Source organism: Bombina bombina, chromosome 2 (assembly GCF_027579735.1).
Source record: "Bombina bombina isolate aBomBom1 chromosome 2, aBomBom1.pri, whole genome shotgun sequence".
Lineage (NCBI taxonomy): Eukaryota > Metazoa > Chordata > Amphibia > Anura > Bombinatoridae > Bombina > Bombina bombina.
The window spans coordinates 463935432-463962183 of record NC_069500.1 but is presented as its reverse complement, the minus strand read 5'-3'; the positions used below and the strand labels follow the sequence as shown (position 1 = coordinate 463962183).

Below are 26752 nucleotides of genomic sequence, written 5' to 3'. Positions count from 1 at the left end.
TGGGTTTAGTGGCCCTTTAAGCTAGCTCCCAGTCGTGCATTGCTGCTCATTCCATAAAGGATACCAAGAGAATGAAGCAAAATTGATAGAAGTATATTGGAAAGTTGTTTTGAAATTGTATGCTCTGTCTGAATCATGAAAGAACAGTTTTGAGTTTTATGTCCCTTTAAGCTTTCCTTTTTATAAATGTGCCATAGTCCCCGCTGCCTTGGTGCAATTTGTTTTCCTGTGAATTGCTCCTATTACACACAATGGGGCCAATTTATTAAGCGGCGGGCGGACATGATTCGCTGTCGGCATTTATCATTGCACAAGCATTTCTAGTGAAATGCTTTTGCAATGCCGCCCCCTACACATTTGTGGCCAATCGGTCGCTAGCAGGGGGTGTCAATCATCCTGATGGTATCTGATTGGGATGATTGCATTCCACCACCTCAGAGGTGGCGGACGAGTTAAGGTGCAGGGGTCTTAAGACAGCTGCGTCTTAACTCCTGATTCTGGCTTGCGTGGAATGAGCAACATTCACTGCTTAATAAATCGGCCCCAATGAATTTACTGATACTACAGGTATTAACTAATAAGCACGTTTATTTTCCAATTTAATACGCTTATCTTGTTTTATTTGTGAGTACCTGCATTTAAAGCAAAAAAATTGTTTGCACGTTATCTGTTTATAGTAGGAGTTGGTGTAGGGCTTGTCTATTTCCCATCAGTATTTTCTTAGCTTGTAGTCTGTAGCTACTTTACCTGTCTTGTCTTTAACATATAAAACAGGTATTATTTTTAAAGAAAACCACAAATTATACAATTGCTGTAATACATGTTTTGAAGTGATTTTAAAACAATCATACTTACTCCATCTCCCACAGTAGTCAGGGCTTAATGTGGACTCCTACTTCATAGCCTAAACAGATATATGCTGTTTACGCAAAGAATAAATCAGTTGTATTTTTTTCTCTTCATTTGTTTTTCTCTTCATTTTTAGTCAGCAAATGATATCACTCAAATTCGGGAGCTGCAGGCTAAGTTGGAAGATACTCAAAAAGAAAAACAAACTATTCAAGAGAAGGTAAGACACTTGGTTATTCAAGAAAGATATGGCATTGTTCTAATAACAGGAGGGAAGTGTATTTGCTTCATTACTAAAATGATTATTCTATAAAATAAATTAACTGATATAAATTGGAATTGATTTTATCCACAGGGTGTACTTTTTATATTACTTAACCCAACTATTTAAATAACACTTATACAATATATATATATATATATATATATATATACATATACATGATTCATTACATTATTATTCATGTATGTATATATACAGTATATATATATATATATATATATATATATATACAGTATATATATATATATATATATATATATATATATATATATATATATATCCTCCATGTCTATCTGCACTCCCAATGTCATATAGTCGCCAACCAGGGTGCCAGATCAAATAATATTCATAGTATTCTTTAACATAGGACTGCACTCACTGGGTTTTATAAATTTTTTTATTTATTAAGTAACGTTTCGGAGTTCACAGACCCCTTCCTTGACAACCCCTGTATACCTCAGTGTGACCTTACCACCAATACAGGCATTCATATATTTTACAAAATTGTATAGATGGTATAATAAATGCATAAACTATCATATATGCTAATTATTAAATATGTAAGTGGATCTACCAATGATAAAATTTGAGGTTCTACTGTATGAACAAGTTGGAGTCCAGGCACAAGGTATTGTACTATATTATCTTATATAAGTTTGCACGTATGTGACATTGATTAGCCTCTATTCTGCTTATTTGACACTACAGGTAGCTTAAAGTGCCAGTAAACCATAAAAAAAAATGTTATATAATTCTGCAAATAGTGCAGAATTATATAACATTATAATAGCGCAAACATTGTAAAACCAAATTTCCCCTTTGAATTTAAAAAATAACTGCTGTTTTACAGACTTGCTCTCTGTGATCTTCTGACCGCGCCATAGCACTAAGTGCAGCTCGCTCCTGCTGTCTGACAGAGCAGGAGCGAGCTGCACTTAGTGCTATGGCGCGGTCGGGCCGGGCTGTGACTATACAGCTGGCCCGATGCGCTGTTTGAAAAAAACAGACCCGCTCAGAAGATCACAGAGAGCGGGTCTGTAAAACAGCAGTTATTTTTTAAATTCAAAGGGGAAATTTGGTTTTACAATGTTTGCGCTATTATAATGTTATATAATTCTGCACTATGTGCAGAATTATATAACATTTTTATTATGGTTTACTGTCCCTTTAACCCTACGGCTAGTATATTAGACAGTAGATCACGGTTAATAATGTATGAAACTACCAGTATCTGTTGGGGTGCCTATGTTGAAATATTAGATGGTTTCATAATATTGAAGTGTATACGGCCTCTTGAAATGCACGCTACTTATCTCAGACATGAGACATTTGCGTACTTCTAATGTACAATCTGGTTTCCTTATGAGCCTCTTTTTTACATTAATGACCAACCGTGGTGGTATAGATTTATACACACTACCCAATATGCTGTCCACCTCTAATAACATACACACTCTGACTGCAGGGGACTCCCTATATGAGACATCCACATATAGCCTCGTTCACAGCTAACACATGTGACAACGGGCTGGCACGAGCGCACACTAGTGTTGTTTTCAGGCCCGTAACTAGGTTACCATGACGACGCACACACACGCATACGTCACTGGTATATGCTAATTAGCCATGCGCTAGGCTAAGGAACAGTACGGGCGCCTGCTTCTCTTGGCGCTTGATACTAAAAAGGGTTTATTTTCTCTTGTAAGGTGTATCCAGTCCACGGATCATCCATTACTTGTGGGATATTCTCATTCCCAACAGGAAGTTGCAAGAGGACACCCACAGCAGAGCTGTAATATAGCTCCTCCCCTAACTGTCATAGCCAGTCATTCTCTTGCAACTCTCAACAAGCAAGGACGTTGTAGGAGAGAGTGGTTAAATATAGCTAGTTTATTTTCTTCAATCAAAAGTTTGTTATTTTTAAATAGTACCGGAGTTGTGCTATTTTATCTCAGGCAGTAAATAGAAGAAGAATCTGCCTGAGGTTTCTATGATCTTAGCAGGTTGTAACTAAGATCCATTGCTATTCTCACATATGTCTGAGGGGATTACACAGATGAGGTAACTTCAGCGAGAGAATGGCGTGCAGTTTATTCTGCTATCAGGTATGTGCAGTTATAATTTTTTCTAGAGATGGAAAACACTAGAAAATGCTGCTGATACCGGATTAATGTAAGTTAAGCCTGAATACAGTGATTTAATAACGACTGGTATCATGCTTACTCCCAGGGGTAATACCCTTATGATATTTACAATATAAAACGTTTGCTGGCATGTTTAATCGTTTTTATATATGCTTTGGTGATAAAACTTTATTGGGGCCTAGTTTTTTCCACATGGCTGGCTTAAATTTTGACTAGAAACAATTTCCACTGTTGTAGTATAAAAGTTACAGTTGATGCAGTTAAAATTACAAACTGTGACATCCAGCTTCCCTCAAAGGCCCTCTGAATGCTATAGAACATCTCTAAAGGGCCCAAAGGCTTTCCAAAGTCGTTTATTGGGGAAGGTAGGGCCACAGCTTGCTGTGGCAGTTGGTTGTGACTGTTAAAAAACGTCTATTTTGTTTTTTTGATCCGTTTTTTGAACTAAGGGGTTAATCATCCATTTGCAAGTGGGTGCAATGCTCTGTTAGCCTATTATACACACTGTAAAAATTTCGTTTGATTTACTGCATTTTTTCACTGTTTTTCAAATTCTGACAAAATTTGTTTCTCTTAAAGGCACAGTACTGTTTTTTATATTTGCTTGTTAACTTGATTTAAAGTGTTTTCCAAGCTTGCTAGTCTCATTGCTATTCTGTATAAACATGTCTGACATAGAAGAAACTCCTTGTTTATTATGTTTAAAAGCCATGGTGGAACCCCCTCTTAGAATGTGTACCAAATGTACTGATTTCATTTTATGCAATAAAGATCATTTTCTGTCTTTAAAAAATGTATCACCAGAGGAATCTGACGAGGGGGAAGTTATGCCGACTAACTTTCCCCACGTGTCAGACCCTTTGACTCCCGCTTAAGGGACTCACGCTCAAATGGCGCCAAGTACATCTAGGGCGCCCATAGCGTTTACTTTACAAGACATGGCGGCAGTCATGGATAATACACTGTCAGCGGTATTAGCCAGACTACCTGAACTTAGAGGTAAGTGAGATAGCTCTGGGGTGAGACAAAATGCAGAGCATACTGACGCTTTAAGAACCATGTCTGATACTGCCTCACAATATGCAGAAGCTGAGGAAAGAGAGCTTCAGTCAGTGGGTGATGTTAATGATTCAGGAAAGATACCTGATTCTAATATTTCTACATTTAAATTTAAGCTTGAACACCTCCGCGTGTTGCTTAGGGAGGTTTTAGCTGCTCTGAATGACTGTGATACCATTGCAGTGCCAGAGAAATTGTGTAGACTGGATAAATACTTTGCAGTGCCGGTGTGTACTGATGTTTTTCCAAATACCTAAAAGGTTTACAGAAATTATTAATAAGGAATGGGATAGACCAGGTGTGCCGTTCTCTTCCCCTCCTATTTTTTGAAAAATGTTTCCAATAGACGCCACCACATGGGACTTATGGCAGACAGTCCCTAAGGTGGAGGGAGCAGTTTCTACTCTAGTAAAGCGTACTACTATCCCTGTCGAGGACAGTTGTATTTTTTTTTTTTCTAGATCCAATGGATAAAAAATTAGATGTTACCTTAAGAAAATATTTATTCAACAAGGTTTTATCCTACAGCCCCTTGCATGCATTGCCCCTGTCACTGCTGCTGCGGCGTACTGGTTTGAGTCTCTGGAAGAGGCTTTACAGGTAGCGACTCCATTGGATGACATACTTGGCAAACTTAGAGCACTTAAGCTAGCCAATTCTTTTATTCTGATGCCATTGTTCATTTGACTAAACTAACGGCTAAGAATTCTGGTTTTGCTATACAGGCGCGCAGCGCGCTATGGCTTAGATCATGGTCAGCTGACGTGACTTCAAAATCTAAGCTACTTAACATTCCCTTCAAGGGGCAGACCCTATTCGGCCTGGTTGAAGGAGATTATTGCTGATATCACTGGAGGAAAAGGTCATGCCCTTCCTCAGGACAGGTCCAAATCTAGGGCCAAACAGTCTAATTTTCGTGCCTTTCAAAACTTCAAGGCAGGTGCGGCATCAACTTCCTCTAATAATAAACAAGAGGGAACTTTTGCTCAATCCAAGACGGTCTGGAGACAAACCTGACATGGAAAAAAGGTAAGCAGGTAAAAAAGCCTGCTGCTGCCTCTAAGACAGCATGAAGGAACGGCCCCCTATCCGGGAACGGATCTAGTAGGGGGCAGACTTTCACTCTTTGCCCAGACGTGGGCAAGAGATGTTCAGGATCCCTGGGCGTTGGAAATTATATCCCAGGGATATCTTCTGGACTTCAAAGCTTCCCCCCCAAAAGGGAGATTTCACCTTTCACAATTATCTGCATACCAGATAAAGAGAGAGGCATTCTTACACTGTGTACGAGTCCTCCTAGTTATGGGAGTGATCCATCCAGTTCCAAAGGAGGAACAGGGACAGGGTTTTTACTCAAATCTGTTTGTGGTTCCCAAAAAAGAGGGAACCTTCAGACCAATTTTGGATCTAAAGATCTTAAACAAATTCCTCAAAGTTCCGTCGTTCAAGATGGAAACTATTCGTACCATCCTACCACTGATCCAGGAGGGTCAATATATGACTACAGTGGATCTAAAGGATGCTTATCTTCACATTCCGATACACAAAGATCATCATCGGTTTCTCAGGTTTGCCTTTTAAGACAGGCATTACCAGTTGTAGCTCTTCCCTTGGGATTAGCTACAGCCCCAAAAATCTTTACAAAGGTTCTAGGGTCACTTATGGCGGTCCTAAGGCCGCGGGGCATAGCAGTAGCCCCTTATTTAGACGACATCCTGATACAGGTGTCAAACTTCCAAATTGCCAAGTCTCATACGGACGTAGTACTGGCATTTCTGTGGTCGCATGGGTGGAAAGTGAACGAGGAAAAGAGTTCTCTATCCCCACTCACAAGAGTTTCCTTTCTAGGGACTCTGATAGATTCTGTAGAAATGAAAATTCACCTGACGGAGTCCAGGTTATCAAAGCTTCTAAATTCCTGCCGGGTTCTTCATTCCATTCCGTGCCCTTCGGTGGTTCAGTGTATGGAAGTAATCGGCTTAATGGTAGCGGCAATGGACATAGTGCCGTTTGCACGCTTACATCTCAGACCGCTGCAACTATGCATGCTCAGTCAGTGGAGCGGGGATTACACAGATTTGTCCCCTCAACTGAATCTGGACCAAGAGACCAGGGATTCTCTTCTCTGGTGGCTATCTCGGGTCCATCTGTCCAAAAGTATGACCTTTCACAGGCCAGATTGGACAATTGTTACGACAGATGCCAGCCTTCTAGTTTGGGGTGCAGTCTGGAACTCCCTGAAGGCTCAGGGATTGTGGACTCAAGAGGAGTCTCTCCTTCCATTAAATATTCTGGAACTAAGAGCGATATTCAAGGCTCTTCAGGCTTGGCCTCAGTTAGCAACTCTGAGGTACATCAGATTTCAGTCGGACAACATCACGACTGTAGCTTACATCAACCATTAAGGGGGAACGAGAAGTTCCCTAGAGATGTTAGAAGTTTCAAAAATAATTTGCTGGGCAGAGATTCACTCTTGCCACCTATCAGCTATCCATATCCCAGGTGTAGAGCACTGGGAGGCGGATTTTCTAAGTCATCAGACTTTTCATCCGGGAGAGTGGGAACTCCATCCGGAGGCATTTGCACAACTGATTCATCGTTGGGGCAAACCAGAACTGGATCTCATGGCGTCTCGCCAGAACGCCAAGCTTCCGTGTTACGGATCCAGGTCCAGGGATCCCAAGGCAACACTGATAGATGCTCTAGCAGCGCCCTGGTCTTTCAACCTGGCTTATGTGTTTCCACCGTTTCTTCTGCTCCCTCGACTGATTGCCAAGATCAAGCAGGAGAGAGCATTGGTGATTCTGATAGCACCTGCGTGGCCACGCAAGACCTGGTATGCAGATCTAGTGGACATGTCATCCTTTCCACCATGGTCTCTGCCTCTGAGACAGGACCTTCTACTTCAGGGTCCTTTCAACCATCCAAATCTAATTTCTCTGAGGCTGACTGCCTGGAGATTGAACGCTTGATTTTATCAAAGCGTGGCTTCTCCGAGTCAGTTATTGATTCCTTAAGACAGGCACGAAAGCCTGTCACCAGGAAAATTTACCATAAGGTATGGCGTAGATATCTTTATTGGTGTGAATCCAAGGGTTACTCATGGAGTAAGGTCAGGATTCCCAGGATATTATCTTTTCTCCAAGAAGGTTTGAAAAAAGGATTGTCAGCTAGTTAAGCGTCCGGGAGAGTGGGAACTCCATCCGGAGGCATTTGCACAACTGATTCATCGTTGGGGCAAACCAGAACTGGATCTCATGGCGTCTCGCCAGAACGCCAAGCTTCCGTGTTACGGATCCAGGTCCAGGGATCCCAAGGCAACACTGATAGATGCTCTAGCAGCGCCCTGGTCTTTCAACCTGGCTTATGTGTTTCCACCGTTTCTTCTGCTCCCTCGACTGATTGCCAAGATCAAGCAGGAGAGAGCATTGGTGATTCTGATAGCACCTGAGTGGCCACGCAGGACCTGGTATGCAGATCTAGTGGACATGTCATCCTTTCCACCATGGTCTCTGCCTCTGAGACAGGACCTTCTACTTCAGGGTCCTTTCAACCATCCAAATCTAATTTCTCTGAGGCTGACTGCCTGGAGATTGAACGCATGATTTTATCAAAGCGTGGCTTCTCCGAGTCAGTTATTGATTCCTTAAGACAGGCACGAAAGCCTGTCACCAGGAAAATTTACCATAAGGTATGGTGTAGATATCTTTATTGGTGTGAATCCAAGGGTTACTCATGGAGTAAGGTCAGGATTCCCAGGATATTATCTTTTCTCCAAGAAGGTTTTGAAAAAGGATTGTCAGCTAGTTAAGCGTCTGGCAGATGTTCCAGACGTTCAGGCATTTTGTCAGGCTTTAGTTAGAATCAAGCCTGTGATTAAACCTGTTGCTCCACCATGGAGCTTAAACTTGGTTCTTAAGGTTCTCCAAGGAGTTCCTTTTGAACCTCTTCATTCCATAGATATCAAGCTCTTATCTTGGAAAGTTCTTTTTTTGGTAGCTATTTCCTCGGCTCGTAGAGTCTCTGAGCTATCTGCCTTACAATGTGATTCTCCTTATCTGATTTTTCATACGGATAAGGTAGTCCTGCATACCAAACCTAGGTTCTTACCTAAGGTGTTATCTAACAAGAATATCAATCAAGAGATTGTTGTTCCATCCTTGTGTTACACAATTTGGACGTGGTCCGTGCTTTAAAGTTTTACTTACAAGCTACTAAAAATTTTCGTCAAACATCTGCTTTGTTTGTTGTCTACTCTGGACAGAGGAGAGGTCAAAAGGCTTTGGCAACCTCTTTTTCTTTTTTACTAAGAAGCTTAATCCGCTTAGCCTATGAGATTGCTGGACAGCAACCTCCTGAAAGGATTACAGCTCATTCCACTAGAGCTGTGGCTTCCACTTGGGCCTTTAAAAATGAGGCTTCTTTTGATCAGATTTGCAAGGCGACGACTTGGTCTTCGCTTCATATTTTTTCAAAATTTTACAAATTTGATACTTTTGCTTCTTCGGAGGCTATATTTGGGAGAAAGGTTTTACGGGCAGTGGTTCCTTCCATTTAAGTTCCTGCCTTGTCCCTCCCTTCATCCGTGTACTTTAGCTTTGGTATTGGTATCCCACAAGTAATGGATGATCCGTGGACTGGATACACCTTACAAGAGAAAACACAATTTATGCTTACCTGATAAATTTATTTCTCTTGTGGTGTATTCAGTCCACGGCCCGCCCTGTCATTTTAAGGCAGGTATTTTTTAAATTTAAACTACAGTAACCACTGCACCCTTTGGTTCCTCCTTTCTCGGCTTGTTTTCGGTCGAATGACTGGCTATGACAGTTAGGGGAGGAGCTATATTACACCTCTGCTGTGGGTGTCTTCTTGCAACTTCCTGTTGGGAATGAGAATATCCCACAAGTAATGGATGATCCGTGGACTGGATACACCACAAGAGAAATAAATTTATCAGTTAAGCATAAATTGTGTTTTTCTGATCGCTACATTGTTCCCTCACAGAGCTTTTGGAGCTTGATTTGTTCTTTAGGAAGAACATGACTTTTTGACACGCAACGCATCTACATCTGATATAGGATTGATGATTTTTTCCTAGAGACTATCACACACCAATCTGTTATAATACGATTTGACGTAAACTAACTACAGGTACAATACTTTATTTTGAATGAATCCACAGATTGTATACGATAATATGGACTTGCTGCAATATGACATTTGAATTGTTTTGACCGGTAATAACATATATAGTTATAGGGATTGAATGTGATATATTGTGACATTTGAATTTGCAACACATAGCAGTGTTTGTCTAAAATCAATATAACATGTTTTAGAATTTGTATGCCTCTAAATGTAATGATTCAACTAAGGTATGAACATATGGTTGCCTGGATCCACTTACATATTTAATAATTAGCATATCTGATAGTTTATGCATTTATTATACCATCTATACAATTTTGTAAAATATATGAATGCCTGTATTGGTAGTAAGGTCACACTGAGGTATACAGGGGTTGTCACCATGACAACCCTAGTTTTGGCGCAATTCACATTTGATTTGGTGGTGGGTGGGGCTTAAGGGGTATATAAGTCACTGTGTTTAGTTGCATGTTTGCTCTGGTCTGAGGAAGGGGTCTGTGAACTCCGAAACGTTACTTAATAAATATTTTTTAGTCCTATGTTGAAGAATACTATATATATATATATATATATATATATATATATATATATATCATAATTATTTGGAATTTAAACATTTCAATCATCTATAAATGTTAGTGTGTGTCTATCTATCTATCTATCTATCTATCTATCTATCTAGCTATCTAGCTATCTACCAGTATAAACATAATCTAACATTTAAATATTATAACATTTAAAGTGACCCTGTTAAAATGTGTGCCTATTAAAAAAATTCATTCAGGAAATTAAATCATGTAAAATAAATATTTCTCCAACATTGGTGTGTCCGGTCCACGGCGTCATCCATAACTTGTGGGATTATCTCTTCCCCAACAGGAAATGGCAAAGAGTACAGCAAAAGCTGTCCATATAGTCCCTCCTAGGCTCCGCCCACCCCAGTCATTCTCTTTGCCGTTGCACAGGCAACATCTCCACGGAGATGGTTAAGAGTATGTGGTGTTTAGTTGTAGTTTTTTATTCTACTATCAAGAGTTTGTTATTTTAAAATAGTGCTGGTATGTACTATTTACTCTGAAACAGAAAAGATGAAGAGTTCTGTTTGTGAGAGGAATATGATTTTAGCAGCAGTAACTAAAATCATTTGCTGCTTCCACATAGGACTGTTGAGATGAAATAACTTCAGTTGGGGGAAACAGTTAGCAGACTTTTCTGCTTAAGGTATGACTAGCCATATTTCTAACAAGACTGTGTAATGCTGGAAGGCTGTCATTTCCCCTCATGGGGACCGGTAAGCCATTTTCTTAGTCTCAAACAAAATAAAGGGCTTAATATGGGCTATAGCACTGGTTTAGACACCTTTTCAGTCAGGAAGGGCCTTCCCTGTAGTAGGCTGAGCCTCATTTTCGCGCCATTACTGCGCAGGTACTTTTGAGAGCAGGACATGCAGCTGCATGTGTGTGGATCTGAAAGTAGTTGAAAAGGTTCCTAGAATGCTTCATTTGGTATCGTATTCCCCCCTGGGTTTGGTAAAGTCGCAGCAAAGGCTGTAGCTGGGACTGTAGAGGGGTTAAATCTGTAACCGGCTCCGGTTTCTTCATTTTAAGGGTTAAAGCTCTGAAAATTTGGGTGCAATGCTTTGAGACACTGTGGTGAAAATTTGGTAAAATTTGAACAATTCCTTCATTGTTTTTCACATATTCAGTAATAAAGTGTGCCCTGTTTAAAATTTAAAGAGACAGTAACGGTTTTAATTAAAACGTTTTTTTGTACTTTATTAACAAGTTTAAGCCTGTTTAACATGTCTGTACCTTCAGATAAGCTATGTTCTGTATGTATGGAAGCCAATGTGTCTCCCCCTTCCAAATTGATAATTGTGCCATAGCGTCCAAACAAAGTAAGGACAGTACTGCCACAGATAGTAAGGTTGCCCAAGATGATTCATCAGATGAAGAGAGTAAAAATAGTTCTACTTCATCTCACTCTGTGTCTACACCAGTTTTGCCCACGCAGGAGACGCCTAGTACTTCTAGCGCGCCAATGCTTGTTACTATGCAACAATTGGCGACAGTAATGGATAGCTCCATAGCTAATTTTTTATCCAAAATGCCTGCATTTCAGAGAAAGCGCGATTGCTCTGTTTTAAACACTGTAGAGCAGGAGGGCGCTGATGATAATTGTTCTGTCATACCCTCACACCATTCTGAAGGGGCCATGAGGGAGGTTTTGTCAAATGGGGAAATTTCAGATTCAGGTAGAATTTCTCAACAGGCAGAACCTGATGTTGTGACATTTAAATTTAAGTTAGAGCACCTCCGCGCACTGCTTAAGGAGGTGTTATCTACTCTGGATGATTGTGACAACCTGGTCATTCCAGAAAAATTGTGTAAGATGGACAAGTTCCTAGAGGTTCCAGTGCACCCCGACGCTTTCCCTATACCCAAGCGGGTGGCGGACATAGTGAACAAGGAGTGGGAGAAGCCCGGCATACCTTTTGTTCCCCCTCCTATATTTAAGAAATTATTTCCTATGGTCGACCCCAGAAAGGACTTATGGCAGACAGTCCCTAAGGTCGAGGGGGCGGTTTCTACACTAAACAAGCGCACTACTATTCCTATCGAGGATAATTGTGCTTTCAAAGATCCTATGGATAAAAAATTGGAGGGTTTGCTTAAAAAGATTTTTGTTCAGCAAGGTTACCTCCTACAACCTATTTTGTGCATTGTTCCTGTCACTACAGCAGCGTGGTTCTGGTTCGAGGAACTAGAAAAGTCGCTCAATAGAGAGACTCCGTATGAGGAGGTTATGGACAGAATACACGCACTTAAGTTAGCTAATTCCTTTATTTTAGATGCCGCTTTGCAGTTAGCTAGATTAGCGGCGAAAAATTCTGGGTTTGCAATTGTGGCGCGCAGAGCGCTCTGGCTAAAGTCTTGGTCAGCGGATGTTTCTTCCAAGACAAAGTTGCTTAATATCCCCTTCAAGGGTAAAACCCTTTTTGGACCAGAGTTGAAAGAGATTATCTCAGACATCACTGGGGGTAAGGGCCATGCCCTCCCACAAGATAGGCCTTTCAAGGCCAAGAATAAGTCTAATTTTCGTTCCTTTCGCAATTTCAGGAACGGACCGGCCTCCAACTCTGCAGCCTCTAGACAAGAGGGTAATGCTTCACAGACCAAACCAGCTTGGAAACCGATGCAAGGCTGGAACAAGGGTAAACAGGCCAAGAAGCCTGCTGCTGCTACCAAAACAGCATGAAGGAGCAGCCCCCGATCCGGGACCGGATCTAGTAGGGGGCAGACTCTCTCTCTTCGCTCAGGCTTGGGCAAGAGATGTTCAGGATCCCTGGGCACTAGAAATAGTTTCTCAGGGTTATCTTCTGGAATTCAAGGAACTACCCCCAAGGGGAAGGTTCCACATGTCTCACTTATCTTCAAACCAAATAAAGAGACAGGCATTCTTACATTGTGTAGAAGACCTGTTAAAAATGGGAGTGATACACCCAGTTCCAATTGTGGAACAAGGACTGGGTTTTTACTCAAATCTGTTTGTAGTTCCCAAAAAAGAGGGAACCTTCAGACCAATTCTGGATTTAAAGATTCTAAACAGATTTCTCAAGGTACCATCGTTCAAAATGGAAACTATCCGAACGATTTTACCCTCAATCCAGGAGGGTCAGTTTATGACTACCGTGGATTTAAAGGATGCGTATCTACATATTCCTATCCACAAAGATCATCATCAGTTCCTCAGGTTCGCCTTTCTGGACAAACATTACCAGTTTGTGGCTCTCCCATTCGGGCTAGCCACTGCTCCAAGGATTTTCACAAAGGTACTCGGGGCCCTTCTAGCGGTTCTAAGACCAAGGGGCATTGCAGTGGCACCTTACTTGGACGACATTCTGATACAAGCATCGTCTCTTTCAAAGGCAAAGGCTCACACAGACATCGTTCTGGCCTTTCTCAGATCTCACTGCTGGAAGGTGAACATAGAAAAAAGTTCTCTGTCTCCGTCGACAAGAGTCCCCTTCTTGGGGACAATAATAGATTCGTTAGAAATTAAGATTTTCCTGACAGATGCCAGAAAGTCAAAGCTTCTAAACGCTTGTCAAGTTCTTCACTCTGTTCCACGACCTTCCATAGCTCAGTGCATGGAAGTAGTAGGGTTGATGGTTGCAGCAATGGACATAGTTCCTTTTGCGCAAATTCATCTAAGACCATTACAACTGTGCTCAAACAGTGGAATGGGGACTATACAGACTTGTGTCCAGTGATCCAAGTAGATCAGAAGACCAGAGACTCACTACGTTGGTGGCTAACCCAGGATCACCTGTCCCAGGGAATGAGCTTCCGCAGACCAGAGTGGGTCATCGTCACGACCGACGCCAGTCTAGTGGGCTGGGGCGCGGTCTGGAACTCCCTGAAAGCTCAGGGTCTATGGTCTCGGGAAGAATCTCTTCTCCCGATAAACATTCTGGAACTGAGAGCGATATTCAATACTCTCAAAGCTTGGCCTCAGCTAGCAAAGGCCAGATTCATAAGATTCCAATCAGACAACATGACGACAGTTGCTTACATCAACCATCAGGGGGGAACAAGGAGTTCCCTGGCGATGAGAGAAGTGACCAAGATCATAAAATGGGCGGAGGATCACTCCTGCCACCTATCTGCGATCCACATCCCAGGAGTGGAAAACTGGGAGGCGGATTATCTGAGTCGTCAGACATTCCATCCGGGGGAGTGGGAACTCCACCCGGAGATATTTGCCCAGTTGACGCAATTATGGGGCATTCCAGACATGGATCTGATGGCGTCTCGTCAGAACTTCAAAGTTCCTTGCTACGGGTCCAGATCCAGGGATCCCAGGGCGACTCTAGTGGATGCATTAGTAGCGCCTTGGACCTTCAACCTAGCTTATGTGTTTCCACCGTTTCCTCTCATTCCCAGGCTGGTAGCCAGGATCAAACAGGAGAGGGCCTCGGTGATCTTGATAGCTCCTGCATGGCCACGCAGGACTTGGTATGCAGACCTGGTGAATATATCATCGGCTCCACCGTGGAAGCTACCTTTGAGACAGGATCTTCTGGTACAGGGTCCATTCGAACATCCAAATCTAGTCTCTCTCCAGCTGACGGCTTGGAAATTGAACGCTTGATTTTATCTAAGCGTGGGTTTTCGGATTCTGTGATAGATACTCTGGTACAAGCCAGAAAACCTGTAACTAGAAAGATTTACCATAAAATATGGAAAAGATATATCTGTTGGTGTGAATCCAAGGGATTCTCATGGAGTAAGATCAAGATTCCTAGGATCCTTTCCTTCCTACAAGAGGGTTGGGATAAGGGATTATCAGCGAGTTCTCTAAAGGGACAGATTTCTGCTTTATCTGTCTTGTTACACAAATGACTGGCAGCTGTGCCAGATGTTCAAGCCTTTGTTCAGGCTTTGGTCAGGATCAAGCCTGTTTACAGGCCGTTGACTCCTCCCTGGAGTTTAAATTTAGTTCTTTCAGTTCTCCAAGGGGTTCCGTTTGAACCTTTACATTCCATAGATATTAAGTTGTTATCTTGGAAAGTTTTGTTTTTAGTTGCTATTTCTTCTGCTAGAAGAGTTTCTAAGTTATCTGCTCTGCAGTGTACTCCGCCCTATCTGGTGTTCCATTCAGATAAGGTCGTTTTGCGTACTAAACCTGGTTTTCTTCAAAAAGTTGTTTCCAACAAGAATATTAACCAGGAAATAGTTGTGCCTTCTTTGTGTCCGAATGCAGTTTCAAAGAAGGAACGTTTGTTACACAATTTAGATGTAGTCCGTGCTTTAAAGTTCTATCTAGAAGCAACAAAGGATTTCAGACAAACATCTTCTCTGTTTGTCGTCTATTCTGGTAAAAGGAGAGGTCAAAAAGCTACTGCTACCTCTCTTTCCTTTTGGCTGAAAAGCATCATCCGATTGGCTTATGAGACTGCCGGACGGCAGCCTCCTGAAAGAATCACAGCTCACTCTACTAGGGCTGTGGCTTCCACATGGGCCTTCAAGAACGAGGCTTATGTTGATCAGATATGTAAGGCAGCGACTTGGTCTTCCCTGCACACTTTTGCCAAATTCTACAAATTTGATACTTTTGCTTCTTCGGAGGCTATCTTTGGGAGAAAGGTTTTGCAAGCCGTGGTGTCTTCCATTTAGGTAACCTGATTGGCTCCCTCCCTTCATCCGTGTCCTAAAGCTTTGGTATTGGTTCCCACAAGTTATGGATGACGCCGTGGACCGGACACACCAATGTTGGAGAAAACAGAATTTATGCTTACCTGATAAATTACTTTCTCCAACGGTGTGTCCGGTCCACGGCCCGCCCTGGTTTTTTAATCAGGTTTGATGAATTTATTTCTTTAACTACAGTCACCACGGCACCCTATAGTTTCTCATGTTTTTTTCTCCTGTCCGTCGGTCGAATGACTGGGGTGGGCGGAGCCTAGGAGGGACTATATGGACAGCTTTTGCTGTACTCTTTGCCATTTCCTGTTGGGGAAGAGATATTCCCACAAGTTATGGATGACGCCGTGGACCGGACACACCGTTGGAGAAAGTAATTTATCAGGTAAGCATAAATTCTGTTTTTTTTATAGTAATTTTAAATCTACTTTAAGTGCACATCACAGTAAATGCCTTGCAGGCATAACAAGGAGATTCTAAAATTGAGGATTTGTCTTGTAATTTTTTTTTATATAAATTTGGATTTAAAGGGATATGAAACCCATTTTTTTTCTTTCATGATTCAGATAGAGCATGCAATTTTTAGCAACTTGATAATTGACTCCTATTACATTTAGCCACCAATCAGAAAGCGCTACCCAGGTTCTGAACCAAAAAGCTATGGTTCCTAAGCTTACATTCTTGCTTTTCAAATAATGATACCAAGAGAACGAAGAAAAATTGATAACAGGAGTAAATCAGAAAGTTGTTTAAAATGGCATGCTCTATCTGAATAATAATAAAAAAAATGGGTTTAATTTCCCTTTAAGGATTCATATGAATGACAGTTGTGAGAAGCACATCAGATTTTATGTGGGAAGAGATTTAGGGGCCCGAATTATCAAGCTCCGAATGGAGCTTGATGGCCCTTGTTTCCGGCGACCACTGCTCCATAACTTGTTCGCCTGTTCTTATTCGGCTGACAGAAATCAATCAGATTGAATACGATCAATTGGCCGCAAATCTGCAGGAGGTGGTATTGCACAAGCTGGTGAACTGCTAATGCAATGATAAATACTGACAGCGTAAGCTGTCGGCATTTATCAATGTGCAGCGGACATGATACACTACATTGTATCATGTCCGCTCGCACTTTGATAAATATGCCCCTTAGAGTTCATGTAGGATTTTGAAGGGGGAGCAAATTAATAACTGTCAATCAAGATGCCTATCTTAAAGGGACAGTCTAGTCCAAAACAAACTTTCATTATTCAGATAGGGCATGTAATTTTAAACAATTTTCCAATTTACTATCACCAATTTTGCTTTGTTCTCTTGTTATTCTTAGTTGAAAGCTAAACCTTGGAGGTTTATATGCTAATTTCAAAGCCCTTGAAGGCTGCCCCTTTTCTCAGGGCATTTTGACAGTTTTTCACCACTAGAGGGTGTTAGTTTATGTGTTTCATATAGATAACACTGTGCTCACGCACATGGAGTTCCTAGGAGCCAGCACTGATTGGCTAAAATGCAAGTCTTTTAAAAGAACTGAAATAAGGAGGCCAGTTTGCAGAGGCTTAGATACAAGATAATCACAGAGGTAAAAAAGTGCAGTAATATAACTTTGTTGGTTATGTAAAAACTAGAGAATGGGTAATAAAGGGATATCTATCTTTTAAAGCAATAAATATGCTGGTGTAGACTGTCCCTTTAAATACTATAATGCAATGAGGAATGATGGGGAATATTATAACTTGTTAATGATGAAAATGAAACATGAGTTTTTAACATAAAACATTATCACTTTAAAATGTACTTCATGATTTAGATACAGGATACAATTATAAACAAGTTTCAAATTAACTTCTAGCATAACATTTGCTTCATTCTCTTGGTATCCTTTGTTGAAGGAGCAGCAATACACTACTGATAGCTATCTGATCAGTCAGGTTATTCAATGAGATAAGTTATATATGTGCAGCCACCGATCAGCAACCAGCTCCCAGTAGTGCACTGCACCTCCTAAGCCTACCTATAATTTTCAACAAAGAATACCAAGAAAACAAAGACGATTTGATAATAGTAAACTGGAAAGTTGTTTAAAATTGCATGCTCCGTCTGAATCATGACATTTTAATTTTGACTTTACTGTGCCTTTAAAGAAAATAAAACAACATTGCAAAATACATTCACACTTTTGCTGTAAAATAGCTAAAATTAGCGGTGCCACCTTTTGTGGAAAAATATACCAGTCATGGTCATTAGCATCAGTTTGCATAAATAATTATTCAGCATAAATCAGGAATCAAAACTGCTAGGATCAACCTATTATATAAAAGGCCAAGTGTGTTTGTCCGAAGCTGTCATGCGCAGTAGAGACAGCACGAGGACAAACACACCTGGCCTTTGCGATCCCTACCTGATCTGCAGCAGTGGTGGTCATGACCGGGCGTGATAGGGGGTGTGACCGAACATAAAGGGGGCGTGAAGGCCTGTGGATGGGGCGTGGCCGGGCCAAAAGGGGGCGTGGCCAGGCTCAGTCGCTCGCAAGGTAAAGGGGAGAGAGATAGAGAGGGGGGAGAGATAAAAAGAGAGGGGAGAGAGGGGGAGGGAGAGAGGGAGAGGGGGAGGGAGAGAGAGAGAGGGGGGAGAGGGGGAGGGAGAGAGAGAGGGGGGAGAGAGAGGGGGGAGAGAGAAAGAGCAAAAGAGAGGAGGAGAGAGAGAGTGCAAAAGAGGGTGGGAGAGAGCGCAAAACAGAGGGGGGAGAGAGAGCACAAAAGAGAGAGGGAGAGAGAGAGCGCAAAAGAGGGGGGAGAGAGAGAGCGCAAAAAAGAGGGGAGAGAGCGCAAAAGAGAGGGGGGTGAGAAAGCGCAAAAGAAAGGGGGGAGAGAGAGCGCAAAAGAAAGGGGGGAGAGAGAGAGAGCACAAAACAGAGGGGGAGAGAGAGAGCGCAAAAGAGAGGGGCGCAAAAGAGAGGGGGGGAAAGAGAGAGAACGTAAAACAGAGGGGGGAGAGCGCAAAAGAGAGGGGAGAGAGAGAGAGATCAAAAGAGAGGGGGAGAGAGAGCAGAAGAGGGGGATACAGAGAGGGAGAGAGCGCAAAAGGGAGGGGGGAGAGAGAGCACAAAAGAGAGGGGGGAGAGCGCAAAAGAGAGGGGGGATAGAGAGAGCTCAAAAGAGAGGGGGAGAGAGAGCAGAAGAGGGAGATAAAGAGAGGGAGAGAGACAGAAAAAGAGAGGGGGAGAGTGCACAAAAGAGAGTGGGGAGAGCGCAAAAGAGAGTTGGGGAGAGAGAGCGCAAAAGAGAGGGGGGAGAGAGAGCCCAAAAGAGAGGGGGGAGAGAGAGAGCGCAAAAGAGGGGGGAGAGAAAGAGAGCGCAAAAGAGAGGGGGGGAGAGCACAAAAGAGAGGGGGAGAGAGAGCGCAAAAGAGAGGGGGGAGAGAGCGCAAAAGAGAGGGGGAGTGCAAAAGAGAGGGGAGAGAGAGCACAAAAGAGAGGGGGAGAGAGCGCAAAAGAGAGGGGGGAGAGAGAGCGCAAAAGAGAGGGGAGAGAGAGGGGGGAGAGAGTGTAAAATAGAGGGGGAGAAAGAGAGTGCAAAAGAGAGGGGGAGAGAGAGAGTGCAAAAGATAGGGGGAGTGAGAGCGCAAAAGAGAGGGGGAGAGAGAGCTCAAAAGAGAGGGGGAGAGAGCTCAAAAGAGAGGGGGAGAGAGTGCAAAAGAGAGGGGGAGAGAGAGAGCAAAAGAGAGGGGGGAGGGAGAAAGAGAGAGCAAAAGAGAGGGGGAGGGAGAGAGCGCAGGGGGTGAAACCGATGTACTGCAAAAAATGGCCCGTGTGAACGGGCTTTAGGACTAGTTTGTATATAATTAGATTACCCTTAGAAAAATGTGACCATGATAGCATCTTTATTTCTATACTTTGATCCCATCCTTAAAAAATTGGTTATGTTTGTAAAATAGCGGCTGGGTGGAAATAATAGTTAAAATTTACTTCAAGGGACAGTAAACACCTTGGAATTACAAGCCATTTATGTTGTCTTGCTATTTAACATACCAGTCTTAACATTTTTTAACCCCTTAACAGCTGTCATGTTCCTTTGAAGGGGTTAGCCTGATGCCTCCAGGAGTGAGACATGCTGTAATAGTGCTTTTGTTGAGACCTGAGATATTTACAGGGCCAAAAAAAAAACCTTAAAGGGACATGAAACCCAGTTGTTTTCTTTCTTGATTCAGATAGAGAATACAATTTTAAACAACTGTCTAATTTACTTCTATTATCTATTTTGCTTCATTCTCTTTATATAATTTGCTGAAAAGCATATTTAGATTCAGTAGCTGCTGATTGGTTGCTGCACATAGATGTCTCCTGTGATTGTCTCACCCATGTGCATTGATATTTCTTCAGCAAAGGATATCTAAAGAATGAAGCAAATTAGATTACTTAGATATGTAAATTGAAATGTTGTTTAAAACGGTATTCCCTATCTGGAAAGAAAGAAAAAAATTGGGTTTAGTGTCCTTTTAAAGACACACTACCTACAGGATACATCTGTATGTTTAACGAGTTAAAACAAGTGAACTTCTTGTTTGCTGCAATTGTTTATCAATAGCCAAATTCCACTCATCATATTCCTTATTTTGGGCTCCATGTACTAAGCAGTCAGCGAGCTACCCGCAACAAATCTCGCGTCAAAACTCGCAAACTGATATGTACAAAGCCGTCAATTATGTTAAAACTCGCATCTTTAAAATTGCGAGCGTACTTATCCGCCAAACCTCGCTACCGCTCCATTTTTCACTGTAATTAGACACATTTGACCACCAACTCGCCAAAAAACGAATGTACTAAAAAATCTATTTGTCCGCTCGCTACAATTTCCGCTCCCACCTCGCTATTTTTGCCTCGCCACCTTTTAGGTGGCGGGCAAGGTACAAAACAATAGGAAAGTCAATCTAGACGCCAGTCTAGACATATATAAAAGGCAGTAATATCAGCATTGTACTTACAGCATAACTGGCGTCTAATTTGTCTCTCATTTCCATGTACATAAATTGCGCCCAATTTGTCGACTGTAATTAAAGAGTAATCTATTTAAATTTGTATTGTTAGTTGTCAATCTTTATAATTATTTTTATATTAATATTTATATATTATCAGATCCAGATGAAGCCATATCCAAATTGTAAATAAATTTTACAAAAATAACGCTCTGTTATCACTCTTCAAAAAATTTTGAACAATAATAAAGTTGTTTAGATAAGTTGAACTTTTATAGGAGCAAAATTCTATTCCCGCGACTACTATGATGTTCGTGACACCTTGCATGTCACGTGTTAATAATTGGCCAGACAATTCAACTGAAAGTTAAGTACCATCAGCTTAGTCGCGGCGAGCGAGGCGTCAAATTTATCAACAATCCGCAACTGCTCGCGGCGGGCTAGACTTGTCTATTTATTGGGGGAATATTAGTACATAGCGACAGCGGACACCATTTCGCCCGCGGCGAGTAACGGCGAGTTTATCCGCGTCTACAATGACGGATGAATTGACGGCTTAGTACATGGAGCCCTTTGAGTGAATTATTTGTCCTGTCTGTAGACAATAAGGATGGCCATGGTCATTATGTTAGTATAAAATGTGCTGTTTTGCAGTTGCTATGTGCTAAAGCCAATTATGAACAAGTATATAGCAGGAGTAGCCTTAAGAAGTCTTCAGTGCGCATTTCCAGCTCTAATTCTATTAAATTACATGTAAAGGGGGCAAAAATGTACAGATAAATCTAAAGGTTCAGTTTCCTTTATAGTCTATATCACACATGCAAAATATTCAGACGCTAAAATGTTACTATTGTACCTGTAAATCACATTTTGTCTATGTAGTAATAAAATAAAAAAAGATTTTAAGACTACAAAGGATATTCAAGCCATCCTCGGAACTACCAGGTGAAACATCCATTTTGTTTCCTGGCTGAAGGGTGGGAAACTGTTGTTTAAAAAATTGTAAATACAGCTCAGAAACTCCATGTTTAACCAACTCACTAACACTGCAGGATTCCATTTACATAGCATGCAATAAGAAATGAGTCAGTTTTTTTAAATTATATTTCTAAATGCATTGCTATTCACATAATGTACATATTGTGTTCACATAGATATATACAGCACCTTAACAACTCCTGTCACATGTGCACGTCTGAAACAGGGTAACTGCATACACCCCACAGGAATCAAATGTAAAACTATATACTCCCACAGCACCATGGCATTTTTCAAAGCTATAATGGAACATACAGGTCCCGGCCATCACAGCCAAGGTTTCGGTTCAATCACCCTTAATCATGCATGATTAAGGGTGATTGAATCCGAAACATTTCCTTTGATGGCCTGGCCTGTATGTTCCAATATAGCTTTGAAAAATTCCATGGTGCTGTGGGAGTATACATTTTTATATTTTCAAAATGTTCAACACCCAGCCTAAAGTGAATGCATCTTACATGTCCCCATGTCATGCAAATTATAATATACTTTGTGGTGGTGGACAGTTTAGGAAGCAGAAGTAACCCAGGGACTGTCAAGTTGTTTACCCAACTTATTATAAGGAACCCAAAGTCTAAACTAAAATGAATACAGCAATATCATCTGAGTACTACCCACTAATTATCACTGGCTGATAAATGGGTATTAGCAGAAAGTATGTATGAGTCACCTATCATTAGCATGCAGTGCTGAGATATAGGCTCATATTTATCAAACTCCATGCAGACAAGTTTCTCAGAAAGAGTATGCACACCATTGTGGCATCTGGAATAGCTGACAGAATTTAAAATTGCATGAGCATTTGCTTGTGCAACCCCACCCACTACTCTTACTCAACCAATTGCAAAAGAGCATAGCTTGTCAGTCACCCTGGACGAATTAGTGGGGTACGACTGGCAATTCTTAACTTTTGTTTTCATGAGTGAACCTGCACTTAATAAATAAGGGCCATAGCTTTTATTTAAAACATTTTTGGCAAAACTCAGAATGTTTAAATGCTGCTCTTTAATAAGTATTAACATTTTTAGTAAAGAAAAAAGAACTGAACAGTATCCCTAAATTTGCATCTGTATCATATGCAAACCTGAAGGGATTAAATAGTATATTGAAAAACTCCCATCAAATCAAGGTGCGATGTCTCTTCAACGGTTATACAGATATAGTAATGTGTATATGAATAAATCTTCCAATAGCGGCTGTAAACCTTGTATATCACACCAAGAATAATTATATTCGTGTAGAGAAGTTCCACAAAATGTATATGTGGAAAAATAATCTGTAGTATAGTATAGGAAGTTCAAATATACAGAGAAAATTTTAACAAAGCACTCACTCACCCTTCTTCTTGTAATGCAGGGGCTGAGTTTCCCTTTTTCAGCAATACCAGCGCTTGAAATGCTTGTAAATCACAGACATATAGTTGTTAGGAGGTTGTTCCCCCAGTCGTATAAACACTTTGGTGAGCGTCCGGTAAGAGGGAGTGTTTGTGGAGCTGCTGGTATAGTGCCAGGACAAACCACCAAACAGTATTGCAGATCAAATGTTTCCACACAGGTGGAAAAAGTCCAGCAGTGAATGGACCGTATGGAGCGTATGATATTGGGCTATTAGGCCCACTTGCTTAAGGCTGTGATATTGCTTTTGATTCTCTGTGACTATTCACAGTATTTTTAATGTATATCTAATAAAGGCACCTTTTAAACTTCACTTTCTCGGTCCATTCACTGCTGGACTTTTTCCACCTGTGTGGAAGCATTTGATTAACATTTTTAGTAACATGTCCATTTATTTAAAATACCATGTAAAGATATGTTATGTTATCAGGTTTGTAGAGGTCCAATTTAACTTATAGAATGGTGGTAGCTGTTCTGACCATCCAGTGAGCATTAGTAGGAAGTCCATGACTTACAAAGCTTTATAAGTTTCAGCTTCAATTTTAAAACCTTTTCTACAGTCAAACATCTATTCTGTATTTTTAACTATTGCTCTTTCATGTGTATAATAGAAAATGTTTGAGAACGCTGTCACTTTAACTAGCATAAATAATGTCAGGAATCCATTCCTATTACTGTCTATAACCTGGACATGAAACATTATTGATGTTCTCAGAGATGAATTATTGATCCATCTCTGTAAAAGGCACTAACTGTGTAGTTGCAAATGTTGCACTTGGACATATTTTTCTGATGATCATTAAAGGTTAAACAACTCTGTAACACAACTGCACATACACATGAACCATGCACAGTACATCCTCAATAATAAATATAATGTATACATTGAGGTATATGCTTATGTTTTTACTACTGACATAAAGGTAGAAAACTACACTTGAAAGAATATTTGCAAACATCTCATTTTTTTATTATGTATTTATGCACACATGGATTCATTTTATTCCAGCACTGGAAAAATAAATATTGAACCTACAATAATAATATTATTTAAAGGCTTAGATATAATCCCTCTGGCTAAAAACAGAATTCAAGGATATGATTGCTTGCGTTAAACGGGTCAGCTTTCTAATTGTTTAATGTAAGTTCCATTGTCAGCTTCTTTAGTGTAAATCTGGTTAGGATCTGTATAGGTTGAACATGATGGACTTCTGTCTTCTTTCAACCTCATCTACTATGTTACTATATTACATATTTACATACAAAAAACAAACAGTTAACCCCTTTACCCCCCCCCCAAAAAAAAAAAAAATATAAAATATATATATATATATATATATATATATATATATATATATATATAAAAATGTCCAAATGTAGGAGGGCACTCACAGGAATTTATAAAGCAACAAACACTGTAAATTTTTTATTTCCAAGTTATTTGTACAAATAATGTACAAATAATTTGGAAATAAAAAGATACACTGTTTGTTGCTTTATAAATTCCTGTGAGTGCCCTTCTACATTTGGACATTTCTACATAGCTTTTGAGGATAGCACCCGGGACGTGATTACACCCGTGTGGAAGGAGTGCTGGGCCACCCGCTATGTAATATATATATATATATATATATATATATATATATATATATATACACATCTTGCAGTACTTTGCTCATTGTGTAATGCTCATGGGATACTCCGCTATCAGACCGAACTCAGCCAGTAGTCTTGTTATCCCGGAATCGAGCCGGAAAGATAGGGAATATAACAGAGCAGAAAAGGTTTGTAAGATGACAGGCAGGACAGTCCTCGGCGGCAACAGGCAGGAAACCAGAGAAAGGCAGTTCAGGGGCAAACCACCAAAAAGGTCAGATAGGCAGGACCTGGCAATAGCAAGGCAGTCCAGAGGCAAACCACTAGAATAGTCAGGCAGGCAGGGTTTGGCAACAGTAAGGCAATCCAGAGCAAAAGGGGTTAAACAGGCAGAGTGGTCAGACAAGGAGAGTTCAGCAGCAGTATATCAATCCAGCAGTTAAAGGGTACACAGGCAGAGAGGTCAGACAAGCAAAGTTCAGCAGCAGTATATCAATCCAGCAGTTAAGGGGTAAACAGGCAGAGTGGTCAGACAAGCAGAGTTCAGCAGCAGTATATCAATCCAGCAATTAAGGGGTAAACAGGCAGAGTGGTCACACAAGCAAAGATCAGCAATAATATAACAGTTCAGCATAAGAATAAAGAACACCCAGTAGAACAGTAAGCAACACCTATACTTGGGCAGTGATAGGTAGCAAGTGAGTTACTTACATAGGCGTAGGGTTCGCGCCACAGGAGATCCGACCAGCTTCAGAACAGGAAAAGCGTGTGGCAATGACGTCACTGCCGCACGCAGAGAGGAGCCGACTCCCCCTAGGCAATGAGCAGAACAGCAGGTGCCGCGTCCCTAGCAACGGCTAGAGCGGCGCGGCACGACATAGCCCCCCTCTCAAGGCTTCCCTTCGGGAACCATAGTCGGCCTCAAAGGATGAGCAGCATGGAATCTGGATACCAAAGATGGAGCATGCACATCACAGGCAGGAACCCAGGAACAATCCGCCACAGAGTAACCCTTCCAATGTACCAGGTATTGCAGTTGTCTGTGCCTGTATCTGGAGTCCAGGATCTTAGCAACCTCATATTCAGGGTCACCACAGACCAGGAGCAGAGGAGGAGGAGCTCAGAGCTTGGTATATCTATTCTTGATGTAAGGCTTGAGTAGTAAGATATAGAAGACTGGGTGTATGTGCAGGGTTTTGGGCAAGGCTACTTTGTAGGCAACAGGAGACAGTCTTTTCAGGACTTTGTAAGGACAAATAAACCTGGGCCCCAATTTGTGACAGGGTTGACGTAGACGAATATGTCGAGTAGAGACCCAAACACGATCACCTGTTGAGATGGCACGTACAGAAGCTCTATGACGATCAGAAAACTTTTTATATTTAGAGACAGCAGAACGTAGCTGACAGCAAATATGTTGCCAATGAGTGGTGATTTCAGTAACGTGTCGGTCTGCAGCAGGAACCCCAGTGGACTGAGCAGAAAGAGGGAAGACACGAGGTTGATACCCTGCTGTGGATTGAAATGGAGAACATGAAAGAGAAGAGCGCCAATGAGTGTTTCTTGCCAGCTCAGCTAGGGGTAGCAACTCGGACCAGTTGGTATGGAGAGCGTTGACAAAGGCTCTAAGATAAACCTCAAGATCCTGATTCACTCTCTGTTAGTCCATTAGTCTGAGGATTGTAGCCAGAAGACAAGGAAACAGTGGTTCCAATCAATTTACAAAAGGCTCTCCAAAAGGTAGAAATGAATTGTGGACCTCTGTCGGAAACAATATTTGCAAGAATGCCATGAAGTCGTACCACATGCAGGAGAAAAAGACACAATCATTCTTGGGCAGAAGGCAGTTTTTGAAGAAGGGTGGTATTCAATTGAGCAACCACACAGGAGAGAGGTATGGTGTGTTCAATAGGAGCTTCAGAGTGATCACTTGAGTGAGGAAACTGACAGGAAAGGGCATCCGCATTCTTATTTTTGCTCTCAGGAAGATAAGAGACCACAAAGTTAAAATGAGAAAAGAGCAAGGCCCAGACAGCTGCCAGTACCTAAGATGGCTTCAATAGT

At 41.4% G+C, this 26752-nt stretch overlaps 1 protein-coding gene across 1 annotated transcript in view; it reads left to right on the top strand.

The window, feature by feature from the left end:
• MYO18B (myosin XVIIIB) overlaps positions 1 to 26752 on the top strand; it is a 1229288-nt gene that overhangs the window by 939438 nt on the left and 263098 nt on the right. Inside the window, exon 38 of the mRNA XM_053702090.1 lies at positions 986 to 1069. Within this exon, the coding sequence (XP_053558065.1) occupies positions 986 to 1069 (84 nt within the window). The remainder of the gene's footprint in view (positions 1 to 985; positions 1070 to 26752) is intronic.